We start from the raw sequence: 15,000 nt of genomic DNA on the forward strand, positions 1-15,000 counted from the left end.
AGCCTTTGTCTATAACTCGAGAATGGTTGAAATCAATGCGATGACCGAAAGACCACGCATGTTTCGCAATGTTTGACCCATTAGCACATGTTTTTACATTCCTAACGTGTTCTTTCTTGCGGGTTTCAAAGCAACGGCCAGTTTCACCTATATAACACCAATCACAATCGGCACAGGGTATTTTATAAACCACGTTGGGTTGGTGTTCAATAGCTGGTCTGAATTTAGGAGAAAGGAATTCTTGTTGTAAAGTCTTGAGGGGCTTATTTACAACTCGGATATCGTGTCTTCGAAGAATTCTTGTTAGAGGTTGCGTAACACCATTGATAAAAGGAAGGACAGCAAAACCGTTAGGGTTCTCTTGAGGCGTAAACCATTTAAAAAACATGCCAACCAATTCTTCAGGTGAAGGGATGGCATGTGTGGTTGGTTTGGAAAATTTCTGCTTTAAGATATTGGAAATAACAAAGGAGGGATAGTTGTTGGCTCGTAGAGCATCAAAGACGTGATTGATTTCGGTATGTTTCCCTTGCGGTGTACTTGGGAGTTTAATTGCGCGGTGTAGGAGGGTCTCAGCTGTGCTGATCTTGTGGCGTTTGTCGTGGTGAGAAGAAAAGTCTAAATATCTGTCCGTGTGAGTTGCTTTGCGGTAAACATCAATAGTGATCGTGTTATCCTTGCGAGAAACCAAAGTATCCAAGAAGGCGATCTGTTGGTCAGATTCCTCTTCAATAGTGAATAAGATGTGTGGATCGATGGAATTAAGTGTAGTATGAAAAGAATTAACAGCATCTCTTTTGATGATGCAGAAGCTATCATCCACGTAGCGTTTCCATACTTTAGGTTGTACTTCAGACGTGTTAATGGCCATTTCTTCGATCGCTTCCATGCACAAGTTCGCCACCACAGGGCTGACGGGGCTACCCATCGCGCAACCATGGATCTGTTTGTATATCTTATCATCATAAATAAAGTAATTGTTAGATAAGATAAATTTCAACAGAGAAATGATTTCATTACTGTCTAAGCTCGTGCGTGAAGGAAGTGAGTTCTAACAATTACTTTATTTATGATGATAAGATATACAAACAGATCCATGGTTGCGCGATGGGTAGCCCCGTCAGCCCTGTGGTGGCGAACTTGTGCATGGAAGCGATCGAAGAAATGGCCATTAACACGTCTGAAGTATAACCTAAAGTATGGAAACGCTACGTGGATGATAGCTTCTGCATCATCAAAAGAGATGCTGTTAATTCTTTTCATACTACACTTAATTCCATCGATCCACACATCTTATTCACTATTGAAGAGGAATCTGACCAACAGATCGCCTTCTTGGATACTTTGGTTTCTCGCAAGGATAACACGATCACTATTGATGTTTACCGCAAAGCAACTCACACGGACAGATATTTAGACTTTTCTTCTCACCACGACAAACGCCACAAGATCAGCACAGCTGAGACCCTCCTACACCGCGCAATTAAACTCCCAAGTACACCGCAAGGGAAACATACCGAAATCAATCACGTCTTTGATGCTCTACGAGCCAACAACTATCCCTCCTTTGTTATTTCCAATATCTTAAAGCAGAAATTTTCCAAACCAACCACACATGCCATCCCTTCACCTGAAGAATTGGTTGGCATGTTTTTTAAATGGTTTACGCCTCAAGAGAACCCTAACGGTTTTGCTGTCCTTCCTTTTATCAATGGTGTTACGCAACCTCTAACAAGAATTCTTCGAAGACACGATATCCGAGTTGTAAATAAGCCCCTCAAGACTTTACAACAAGAATTCCTTTCTCCTAAATTCAGACCAGCTATTGAACACCAACCCAACGTGGTTTATAAAATACCCTGTGCCGATTGTGATTGGTGTTATATAGGTGAAACTGGCCGTTGCTTTGAAACCCGCAAGAAAGAACACGTTAGGAATGTAAAAACATGTGCTAATGGGTCAAACATTGCGAAACATGCATGGTCTTTCGGTCATCGCATTGATTTCAACCATTCTCGAGTTATAGACAAAGGCTCTTTTCGTGTTAGGAAAACTCTAGAGGCCTGGCACACCTCTTCTACCAAGCATGCTGACAATAACTTTAAGCCGATTCCTAATCAGTATAAAATTCTTTTTAAACAATAGCCACCATTTTTCATACCTTTACTCTGTTCTTTTTATCATTTTTATCTCGCCTTTTCTGTATATATTTCACTAATTCACATTCAACGTTTTATCCGTGGAAGGCTGTAGATCGACAGCCGAAAGCTTATATTCTTTTTGAAAATTTTTAGCCAGAGAACGTTTTTTATTGTATTTTAATATGCCTAATCCTGGCTGCGCTTCAATTTTTAATCACATACATGTATCATAAAAAGAAACATTTTAAGCTAACAAAAAACAGTAACAGGTCTACAACATCAAAATTAGTATTATTAATTATGGGATACATGTACCTTTTACCCCACAAGCTCACACAGCTAAACCTTATTCTAGTTTGGAAGCATGCTTGATCATAATTATATTACAGGATATTTCTCAATAGTATGTCAATGTCAACATTGTGGAAAGAACCAGGCCTTGAGCCAATAGCCTACAGGGGCCTTTAGATTCTACGCCGAGAACGAGAACGAGAACAATACTCACGACAGAATATTTATAACCTGGAGGATTAATCTTAATCGTTGTTAGCAGAGGTTGCTCAGTTATTCTTATTGCTGGTAAAATGCCAAAACTACTACCATGACATTTTTGCAAACCTCCTACTAAAATTACAGTATAATGTTTTTCCCGCCAAAAGGACGCTGGTTTAGGGTGCTCACTGTTGTTCTATGAGAAAATTTCACACTATGTAGTCGTTCTTGTCCTAGAATCTAAAGCTCTCTAATGACCACAAGGTAGAGACCCAGTCTACTAACCACACCAACACTTGTGCTCTTTGTTATAAATTATTTATAGATTGAAAGATATAGGGTCCATACAACTACACGTAGCTACGTGTATGACAAAAATGATGACGAAAATCGCTATCATAATTGACTCTTCATTTACAAAATTGGATTTTGCCAAGTATGCATAATACGTATCATACTCAACCTTGTGACCAACAAATCTGTAAGCTCGCATGTGTGGCTTAAAATGCCAGACCATGAGACTCGAATCCATTGAACCGGAAACTGTAAAAAAAGAGAAAGAAAAAAATACAAGGCAATGGTAAATTAGAAAAAGGTTAAGGAAAAATAAAATTAATTATAGCAATAATATTATAGTTCAACACAAATTAGAATGAATTAAAATACTTTATTATTCCACTATTATGCCATTTTACCATATTATTATTTGGTCAAGAAAACACCCAAAATATGAGACGGTAATACACTGTAGTGTCAGGGTTTGACTGGTTAAAGAACAGAACGATTACAGACGGAATGGAAGTTTTTCAATCAAAGAAATTGTTTGCAACACAATGCAAAGCCTGAGAATTTAGCTTGTTATCGCTTGTCACTTGTCATTTCGTTTATCCAATCCAATAAAGGACATTTGGCTGGCTTTTTGTGCTGTTTAGATCACTCGCACGCGCCCTGAAGGACAGATTATGCTTTTTTTTTTTAAACACTCTTACGAACTAAAATCGAAGCAAAAATTAATAACACCTTTTTTGTTGTGGAATACACCCTGTAATAAATCTCTTATTTGATTGTTTAACATATACTCGCAGACATTTTGCTCCTTGCTTGTATTATTGACTCGCACCTGTGGGGCTTGGAAAAATACATGTACTATACAACTCGTAAAATATCCATGGACATTTTATGTTAAACCATCGAATAAGATGTATGTATATTGAAAATAATGCTGATTGAGCTTACTGCTCAATTGCTGCATTGTAGGACACGATTACGGCAAAAGGGTGTAGAGTAGCCGGTGATTTTAGTCCCTGTTGGTCTTCCCAAAAAACTTAAAATACATGAAAGTTCTTTCAAGCAGATTGTGTATATCAATTAAGTGGACACTGTAAGTAAATTGTGACACAAAGTGCCTTTTGTAATATATCTTTAAAAAACACTCACAGAAAAGCTGTAAGGTGCAATTCACTACATGTAGAACAGCTACCAAAAACACCATAAGCTATTTTCAACATCCTTCTGGCTATACTCTTCCTTCCTGTTTAAAGCTTTATGGTTGTGTTCAAAGAGACAAGACACAATGGCTAATCCATTGCACTGAAGCTCAGAAAACCTTGAACTTCAGCTGTTGCATTTTGAGGAAAAGGCTAATCAACCTTAAAAGACTAAAACTACAAACAGCAATCTTATACAAAATTATGGTAATTAGTTTTTGGCTTTGAAGTTTGCTCACATCCTACAGGTGGTCACTTCACCATTGTTTACTTGGAGAGACCTGGGCCTAATTAACCCTTATTCAAGTTCCAGGTGACAACATCAGCTGGCTGTTTGATATGACTGCGATTTTTATGTTACAATACATCATTTTAAAGGTACTGTTGGTAAGACTGCTCTCTGGTGGCTCAGTTGGTTGAGCACCGGCCATGCGGGAGGTCGCAAGTTCGACTCCGGCCAGAACAACACTCAGGGTCTTAACAAAGCTGAGGAGAAAGTGCTGCACCCACAAATGGTTAAACTTTTAGGTGTCCTCGAGAATATAAACCATAGGCCCAGTCTCACAAGTACATGTATGTTCCATGTTAGTAAGTTCCCTGTGGGATGTTAAAGAACCCACACGCTATTCAATAAGAGTAGGGGATGAAGTTCCTGGTGTTGTGGCTGTCCTTTGTGAGCGTATGGATGGGTGGGTAATTAGCAGGTCCTCATCAGCTGAAGAGCTACCAAAACTTCAACCTGCTCAAACGAATAAATAACAAACAAACAAACAATATTTGGAGGACTTTTTATTTTATTCAGCCTAGTGAGAGTTTCTATGAATAATTGTAATGATATTGGTACATGTGCTTATTACCGGTAATCAATGAAATAAAATTTTCCTTTTCATACCTAGCTGTTTCATGTTAGGATTAAAATCAACACTGGTCACTGTCTCTATGTTGCTTAAAATGTCGTTCAAGAGTTGGATCCTCCTACAATCACATACAAGACAGGTGGCTTACTTCAGCATGTCATGATCAGTTCAGTTACACAGTCATGGTCAAAGACACAAGACATGATTGTGTTCCTGAAGATTCGAAGTCAAGTTCACGTTCACACAATTAAGACACTGTGTCTTGGAAGGTCAATGACCTATATGAGAAAACAAATTATACAGAATACATACCAAACTAGATGCCATCACCAGAAGAGCTGTTATCGCTCCCAAAAACACTCAGTAAGGAAAAACCGGCCGTTGTGTTATGATCCTAGATACCTCATGTAGTCCCTATTATTGTGTAGGCACAAACAGTACAGACTGTGGTTCCAATATGGCGACCGACATAGCATAGCACATGGCATTAAGTGAGAAGTATTCATCGGAACAGACGAAGAAAATGGACAGAAGAGATCAGTACAAGAGTTGTGGTGTTAACGTAGTGCCCTTGAGAAATAAAAGACGTGATCAGGAAGTGGAACTTCGGAAGGAAAAACGCGAAAAACTCTTGAGTTCGAAACGCATTCGCTTCTCGGAAATTGAGAGCGACTGTGATGGAGAAGACTACACTGCGGATCAAGTGAAAGACCTTGCCAGAGCTATTCAGAAATCAGATAATAACAATTTAAACAATCTAAAAATCCTACGAAAAGCATTTTCTCAAGGGAGCGAATTGATAAGTTGTTTCCTAAAAGAAGACAATAGTTTGAGAGCTATGGTTGGACATTTGACGTCTAACAATGCCCATTTTCAACTTGAGGCGGCTTGGTGTATTACTAACTTAGCGACAGGAGTGCATGAGGATACCCTGAAAGTACTGAAAGCATCTGCTGCATATCTTATCACATATCTTAGTGGACAAAACGTACAACTTCAGGATCAATGTGCCTGGGCCTTAGGTAACTTCTCTGGAGACTCACAGGAGTGCAGGAATATCTTACGAGCGCAGGGGATTGTTGTACCGATGGTCAATCTTCTTAAGGTAGTCATAGACCAATTTCGATATATTAAAATTCAGTTGAAAACAAAAGGCGTCATCTCGAGGCTCTGGGGAATAAACTCATACAAATCCTTATATTTATTCCCCAGAGCCTCGAGATGATGTCTTTTGTTTAGGACTGAATTTTAATATATTAAAATTGGTCTATTAAGCAGTGATTTTTTTAGAAAGTGTTGAAGTGAGTCCCAGGGACTCACCCCATGAAAAGTAATTAGTCCCAGACCAAAACTGATGGGTCGCTCTATAAAAGTGCTCAATCTCTTTACAGTGAAACCGGTTGTTCATTTGCACACCGCTTTGCAATCGGCAGTTATTGGTCCCTGGAAGTTGCAAGTTCAAATTTCAACTTACTGCCCGGTGTTTACCTTCCCAGAGTCAGGTAGTTTTTAAATTAAAATATCCACAATGTATCGCCAGCGTGATTGCTTGCAAACCTTGAATTACTGCAAGTTGTGTGAAGTCAATTGAAAACTGTTTGTGTTGTGTCAAATACGCCTTCATTGACCTAAAACAAAACTTACAAGAATTTGATTCAGGACTGTAAGGGGGTTGAAAATATATCAATTTAAGACCACGATTTCTTAGCATTAAGCGCAACTGGTTTTCCACAAAAACTCTTTTCGCCAATACTGGACTCCTCAGGTAAACTTTCTTCCAAGAAATTAATCATTTCAAATCCATTTGAAGCTGAGGGGCCTTCCAAAATATTAGAGTTATCAATTCCAAACCGACTATGGAGAAGGTTCACAATGTAATTACAGTTTGAGGCATACCATTAGGATTCAAATTTGAAATTTGAACCTTCAACTTGCGCGGAGCAAAGTGCCTATCAGAAACACAACATTGCATGACAATATTGCAAAGTGGCGCGCAAACGAACAACCGGTTTCACTCTAAAATGAGACAAAGCCAGTGTACATGTAGCATGAACTCCTCCAAGCACTCAAACATTTTTTTGAAACAATATCCTGTTAAAAAACCAAGCTTGGAAACCTTATTTCGTCTGGCTAAACTGGTTCTCACACTCAACTGTTTTTCATTTTTTGGGGACAGCTACTAGAAACAAATCAACGTTGTTCCAATGGGATCCAAAATGGGTCCTAGCTACGCCAACCTTTTTGTAGGCTATATTGAAAAGTATCTTTCCTCTAACTACAACAAGCCAAAACATGATCTTTACAAACGTTTCATTGATGACTACAGTCATCGTTACTTCATCCAGCAAAAAAGAACTCAACCAATTCATTACTTCAGTCAATTCTTTCCATCCAGCTCTAAAATGCACCTGTAAAATTACTTGAATGTTCACTTGCTTTCCTCGACATTAAACTTTCAGTCCACGGCAACGCCCTTACCTACAAGCGTACACTACAAACCAACAGATTCCTGTAATTTATCTGCTTGCTGCATTCATCCTCGCATCCACAACATATAAAAAATGCCATCCCATTCTCTCAATTTCTTAGACTAAGGTGCCTCTGTCGTGATGACTCCGACTTTACCAGCAAGTGCGACGAAATGTGCCAGTTTTTCAAAAAATGTGGCTACCCTGACTCCACTGTCACCACAGGCAAACATCGTACCCAAGAAATCAATCGAGAAACCACACTACAAACGATCGTAGATCGTTGACAAACAAAGAGAACAGTGATGAAATGATATACATGTATGAAATGGATCATATATGAACTGCGGATATGAAATCAAGTGAAGCTATGCGAGGATCATAGCTTCACTTGAAAGAGAACAGTGTAGGGCCTAGCGCTGATCCCTGTGGTATACCAACGGATACAGGCATAGTGTCAGAGTTATATCTGTTGCAGTTAATTTTTGTTTTCAGTTAATTTCTGTTTTCAACTAGTTAGTTTTTTTTTGACTAGATGATTTCATTTCCAACTAGTTAGTTTTTTTCTAACTGTAGGTGATTTTATTTTTAACTAGGTAATATTTTTTTCACTAGGTAAAATTTTCAAAAACTGGGTAAACTTTTTTTCTCTGGTGCTATTGAAGGCCAACAAATTTTAGTGATTAAGGTCAAATGCTTCGCTGAGTGATTTGGGTTACTGAGCACTTATTTTGAATGATAAGCTTTCATGTAAGGTTAGGGAGACTGCCTGCATTTTAGGAATTAGGGTTAAGCTTCCAATTTAGTGATTAGGGTTACGCACCATTTTATATAAAACAGTTAGCATACCAGGAGGCGTATGACAACTGCAGACTGTCTATAAATATTGCTGATATTAAACAGTATTTAAGTCGAAGCACCCATTTGATTAGTGCTGATAAGCAGTATTTAAGTCTAAGCAACCATTTTAAAATAGTTAGCTTTCAATAACTGAGTTAGGATTAGTCCGCAGTCAGTGTACAAGTGCGAGACACTGCATTCCATGCATGGGATTGGCATGTATTGTAGTGATTGGAGTAATCAATTATCGGAAGTGTTTAGAAATTTGCCCTGACACCTGGGAGGAAGCTGCCTCCAATAGAAGCAACTGGAGAGCATCGGTGAGGAGATCAATCGGATGCATAGAAGGGAAGCGTCTAGTGGAATATCATCGAGCCCATGAAAGAAGACACACTCTTGCAACATCAACCGGGCATACATGCTGCATCTGTGGGCGGCTCTGCTGTTCAAATGCAGGACTTGCGGCCCACCTACGTAATTGCACAAAAAACCCCTCTGTATAACAGTCATCATTTAATCGATGGACTGCCAAAGAAGTGTTTAGTCTAAAACAACCGTTGTCTTGGTCATTGGGTTAAGAATATTGGTCCCCGGTTATTGGAAGTAAAGCATTCTTTCACTTGTAGGATAAAGGGGTTAGATTGTAAAGAAGCTGTGGTGCTGTGTCGGTGGGAAAGTGAAGTAAAAGAAAGGGTTTACCAAGTGAAGTTGATATGGGAAATTGACCACTGTGAAGAAATTTGAAAGCTGGCATTTTGATTGTTAGCCCTTTGTCAGAGCTGAACCCTTTTTTTTGTCTTTCACATAGTAGGACTACTTTTTGAAATGAAAAAATAGTGATATTTTTTTATGATTCCTTTAATTTGGAAATATAACTTGTTTAATACAAGATTGATAAATATTTCTCTCTCAGATTTTCAATTAACAAGAGCAGTATACTACCAGAAAGTAACTACATTACAATAACGTTACAATGGTGTTATTATTTGGTACTGCTACAATATGAATAAACTTCAATTTACCTAAACCTTAAAGAAAATTTGTTTACTCATTTTGCAAATGGCCTGTTTACATGCTACAGATCCAATCTAGTGGGAGAAATAAGTGATTGGAGTTTTCCAAACTTGGTCACTACTCGGGCAGAATGTTTTTTTTTATATCAGTTACTTTTCCTAAAAGCAGCTACTGTTTTTCACACTTGTGTCCTCTGTGAGAAATTTTGACTATGTACTTGGGACAAGATTTGAAACAGTTCCCATTTTAGAGCTACTTTCTTGATGTTTGCCATTGCTGTAAGCCCATTTCTTTTAAGTTATCATCTGATGTTCCCAGTTTGTTAATTGTTTCTTTTCAGATCGATCTTCGTTTCCTGACAGGCCGGGTTTCTTCTCTCTTTTTCTTTCAAGAAACATTTGCCCTTCCTGTAAAAATCATCTTTTGAGTAACAAGTTATTTGCAAATTCATGCAAATTCATTCCTGTATTTCTCCATAGAAATCGATTTCATTTACGCTATTGCTTTGGCGTTACCCCTCCATTTTATCAGTGCTACAAGATTTACAACATGTGCATGGCTCTGGTGTCCAAATGTAAATAAATTAAAGTTTGGACCGAGAGTGGCCTGGGATAAATAATAAAATATTTAATTATAAATTATGATGAGAGGTTTGCTTGAGTTGCTTGTTCAAGTGGATAAGAGAGTGGACAGCAGATCCAGAGATAGGGGTTCAAGTTCAAGTTCGGGTGAGTGAAAAAAAAAGTCTTGACAAGTATGGATTGTCTGTGAGAAGTGCTGTAGAAGGGGGTGGGCATAAGGGATATCCAAAGGGGGAGGTAACTGGACGGTAAGGGGGGATAGATCCGTGAAGAAAGGGTGGGGTAGGATAGGGATAATGGGGGAAGATGAGGGACGGGTAGGACAAGTAGAACAGAGAAGAGCAGAGTTTTGTTCTTTTTTCATACCCCCTAAAAAACCAAGCCCCTGTTTTTTAACTACACCCCTAAAAAAGGAAATCCCTTTTTTAGACAGTTGATTAAAAAAAACCTAGTTAAAAAAAATTACCTAGTTAAAAAAAATTAACTGAAATGAAAAATTAACTGCAACATATCCATTAACAACTGTGTACTGCTTTCTCCCATTTAATTAACTGGCAATCCAACCCAGTGCTTGATCACAAATGCAAAAGTTCGTGCATAATTTCTCCAACAAGACCTGGTGCGAGACACTATCAAACGCTTTGCGAAAGTCTACAAAGGCAACAGCCACTATGCGACCCGAATCAACAGCTTTTCTCTATGTTTCTGAAAGATGAACAAGCAGGAGCTCGGTCGAATATTTCTGTCGATAAGCCCATTGTCTGTCAGAAGCTAACCTATGTTCCTTTAAAGACATGGTCCACCAGGGAGTCATTCACCTCTGATTCTAGGATTTTGCTTGGAATACTGAGTGGCGATATCGGCCTGTAATTTCCTATCTCTGTCGCATCGTCTTTCTTAAAGATCGGTGTAAGCTTTGCTATTTTCCAGCTCGAATAGAGAGACTCACTTTCAATACTAGTATTGAATAGCCTATACATGGATGGTACAATGTCGTCCCCTGCAAGCTGTAGTAATTTAGGTGATAAGTTGTCAGGGCCCGAAGACTTATTTGACTTCAGATCGTTGACCTTCCTGCATATTCTCTGTGGAGAGATCTCGATTTGAGATAGTAGCGGCGGTGACGTGTCACCTCGGTCTGATCTATAAGCGCCTATCTAAAGAGAGGAGACACGTCATCAAAGTTCTAAGGAATAACAACTACCCTCTGCGTTTTATCCAGAGTTGCAAGTCCTACCACAACTCTCTCCGTGATCCGTGATCAAGTATTTGTTATGGCAGCACCCAAACTATGGACTGCTCTCCCAAGGGACATTAGAGAACTAGACCCTTTAGCTTTATTTAAGTGTAATCTCGAGACTCATTTCTTTAGAATTGCTCATGGATAATTTTTTTTCATAATAAGAATAATTACTATTTCATGTAATGTCATTTGGTTTTCATCTTTATCATATCCTTATCTCCCTATTTTACTTTTCAAATTTTTAGATTTTTTTATTCATTATTTTTTACTTTATATTATTACGATTTAGTCGTTAATTTCTTTCTACATGTATGTTGTTTTAAAGCACACATGATCATTTAGCCATGGAAAATCCACTATATAAATTATTAAATTATTATTAACATTTTTATTTGTTTCTTTATTTACAAAACACCAAAAAAAACAGCAAACTGGTAAAAGTACATTACAATACTACCAAGTACATTACCAAAGTATTATTATTGTTATTAATGTAGGTGAGTTTGTATGTAGGCCAGTTGACCAGAAAGTCCAAATGGGTTAGGGTTCAAAATGTACATATTGACAGTAAATTGTATGGTTTATCAAGTTTATTCTAAACTGAAATTATTTGTTATTTTATTGTCTTGTTGTTTCAGTCCCCTGTTTCAACAGTAGTACAGTCAGCAGCATTTGCTTTATCCAATCTTGCACGAGGAGAACAAGTTGTCGCTGAAGAGATGCTGCATGCCGGAATAGTGTCTTCTATTCTCAGCTTACTCACCCCAGAAAAACACCTGGTAGATGTTGCCGGAGAAGTTGCTTGGGTGCTTTCATACTTAACAGCGAAGCCTGACTGTGTTCCAGTATTTGTCTCGAGTGGCATCATCACCATTCTTGTTCCTTTTTTGAATTCCCTTGCTCAGGAATCACCCCATAACAGCCAAGTAGTGACTCCATTGTTACGAAGTCTAGGTTAGATGACTGATGTGAAAAAGTAGTTAGTACGCATCTTCTTCTCAGTGTTCTTGACAAGAAACAGGTCTTGGGTCTAAAACTGGACATAGACCACTTTCATAAATAGCGAACACCTAGTTACATTCTTTTGTATTTATGTTAATGAGACCTACTGCCCTCATTTTGAAGCAAATATTACTTTGAAATTTGCTTGTTGTAGCGAGGCTAGAAAGGCTTATTAGCATTAAAACAAAACAATATTTTATTTGGCTGCCATTATGAAAGAGGTCTATAGAAAGACACCTGAACCAATGACAGAAGTGATAGTCTTAAAAAGGCAAATAGAAATTCTAGGGTTGACTCCAACCATGCCTACTAAAGTTAGCTAGAATACTGGAACTAATTTTATTCTTGTTGTGGTCCATCTCAAACACCAAAATGGTGCTTTTTCAGTTTCAGAAAGTCTAGAAACAAGGATTTCAGTAATTATCCATAGATAATAATTTTCTAGGATAATCAGTGTTATAGGTTTTGCCAAAGGACAAGCCCAGACTCCCTGGAAGTGTGGTTGCTTTTCAGAGTTGATCCAGTATTCTTCAAAACTTAAATCTTGAACTTAACAAGTTATTTTATAATTTTAGTAAACAAGAAAATATTGTGCTTTCTCAGGTAACATAGTGAGTGGACCTGATGAATATGGATCACTAGCTATGAAGAGTGGTGAATTAATCAATGCATTGATGTTGTACATGAAGTCAGCTCATCGTCACATAAAGAAAGAGAGTTTGTGGGTTTTGTCCAATCTAACGGCAGGACCAGCACAACACATTGACATGTTAATTCAAGCTGGAATATTACCTCTCATTGTAGAACTGTTGTCTGCAACATTTGACATCAAGAAAGAGGTTGGTTACTAAAGGCTTACAGTATTCCGCGAAAGGAAATGAAACGAAATGAAACAAAAAAAAAAGGAATTTAGTACACATGCGAGAGTGAACAATGCTGGACACTAACAATATTGTCTGCGCTAGATCCCTTTTTTTTCGCAAAATGCCAATAGTGTTCGATTGGTAATTGACGAAACAAGGCTCGCAAAATATTTTTATAGGCACTCTACCCTCGTAAGTTTTCTTGTTAGATAAACCAAATACTGGCTTACATATAACACAAGAATTTTGATGCCCTGTTTCGCAAAATACAATAGCGGTTGATTGGTAATCAACAAAACAATGCTTAATTGTAATGCTGGCTTTGTCCTGGTACTAACCAATCACTTTTTCAGTGAAGTAAAGTGTCGAGTGAGAAGGGAAACATGATAACATCATAAAAAATGTAAACAAATAGGATTAGGTAAATATCCAAAAAACCAAAAATAAATGAATAAAGAAAAATAAACTTGTATCATTTCTGAATCTCAGAAAACAATATTTTGTTGGAAGTAATTAGAATGTGATCATCTTGCTCTTCAAGAAATAACTTCGATAATTCCAGTTTATTTTTCTTTCTTTGTTTATTTTTCATTTTTTGGCCATTTATTTATATTTTTTTTATGTTCATGTTCTGGGATGCTTTGAAATGTTTTGTGTTGCGAGTTTTGTGGAAGGTCTTTTTAGCCTACATGGCAGGTGCTGGAATAGTTTAGGACACAATGCAGTGGGGAGCGAGAGATTACGATCGTGCGTCACCCATCACCGCGTATCTTCACTTTCGTGGTCAGAATGCTGATAAAAAAATAATAATAGAGAACAAACATTTGTCGCATCTGTAAGCCAGTATTTCGTTTATCTAACAAGAAAATTTTCGAAGGCAGAACGCCTATAAAAATAATTTGCAAGTCTTGTTTCATCAATTACTAATCGACCGCTACTGGTATTTTGCGAAACAAGAGATTTACATGTAGTAAGGACAGTTTGCAAAGAGATAGCAAAACTGTCATGTCATCTGTAAGCCAGTTTTCGAAGAAAGGTCAAAATTCTTGTGTCATGTGTATGTCAGTACTTGGTTTATCTAACAAGAAAATTTACAAAGGCAGAGCACCTATAAAAATAATTTGCAAGCAGTGTTTCGTTGATTACTATACCGGTCAACCACCATTGGTATTTTGCGAAACAAGGGATCTAGCACAGACAATAATAATTGTTAGTGCCCGGGATTGTTCACTCTTGCATGTGAAATAAATTTCTTTTAGTTTGTTTTGTTTTGTTTCGTGGAATACCGTTTAAGCTGTTGCTAAGTCCTTAAATTATCACTATTCAAAACACAATCAGGTGAAATTCGAAATTGAAAAGCCTTGTCAGAGGCATATCTATGAAAGAAGGAAGTAAATAACAGTATGTCATTCTATCCATGGAGTTTTGGTTGTTGAATTTTCATCTTTGTTGAAGTTAAACTTTCCTCAAATCAGATGACAACCCCAATGTTATGAGTGGCAAAGAACGCTAACCCTAGATAAAGATGAGTACACAATCGATTGCAATATTGACGCAAGATATTCTTTTATTTTTTGTCCAGTCAAGATCATTGAAGATACCTTTCCCAGTAAGGATAATTCAATTAAAATAAAATAAAATAAAATAAAATACAATATTATTTCTAAACTATCCTGCTGTACATACATTTATACATTTTCTTTTAATTAAGGCCTTTTAAATTGTAGCTTATTTGCTTATCTATTTATCTATTTATTTGTTGTAAATTTATTTGTAATAAGTATATTGTCACTGAAAAGCCCTGAAGGGGGAGTGTCAATAAATTATTGTATTGTATTGAAAGTTGGACAAATTATTGACCAGTGACTTAATTATCACTTAAATTTATTTCTTGCAACAGGCTGCTATTTGTGTGTGCAATGTTTCCTACCATGGACCAAGTTATCTAAGTACTGTTTTAGAGTTAGGTGTCATGGATGCATTTGTCAACATTCTCAAGTCACCTGACCAAG

General features: G+C 37.5%; 1 protein-coding gene and 1 pseudogene across 1 annotated transcript in view; one reads left to right on the forward strand and one right to left on the reverse strand.

Annotated features, from left to right (window-relative positions):
• LOC138028646 (POC1 centriolar protein homolog A-like) overlaps positions 1-5,304 on the reverse strand; it is an 18,696-nt pseudogene extending 13,392 nt beyond the window's left edge.
• A 98-nt stretch (positions 5,305-5,402) lies between these two features.
• LOC138028645 (uncharacterized) overlaps positions 5,403-15,000 on the forward strand; it is a 10,245-nt gene continuing 647 nt past the window's right edge. Inside the window, exons 1-4 of the mRNA XM_068876246.1 lie at positions 5,403-6,082; positions 11,762-12,077; positions 12,729-12,964; positions 14,889-15,000. The exon at positions 14,889-15,000 is cut by the window's right edge and continues 647 nt beyond it. Of these exons, the coding sequence (XP_068732347.1) occupies positions 5,459-6,082; positions 11,762-12,077; positions 12,729-12,964; positions 14,889-15,000 (1,288 nt within the window). The 5' untranslated portion in view covers positions 5,403-5,458. The remainder of the gene's footprint in view (positions 6,083-11,761; positions 12,078-12,728; positions 12,965-14,888) is intronic.

This window comes from Montipora capricornis, chromosome 13 (assembly GCF_036669925.1).
Source record: "Montipora capricornis isolate CH-2021 chromosome 13, ASM3666992v2, whole genome shotgun sequence".
In the NCBI taxonomy this organism is placed as follows: Eukaryota; Metazoa; Cnidaria; class Anthozoa; order Scleractinia; family Acroporidae; genus Montipora; species Montipora capricornis.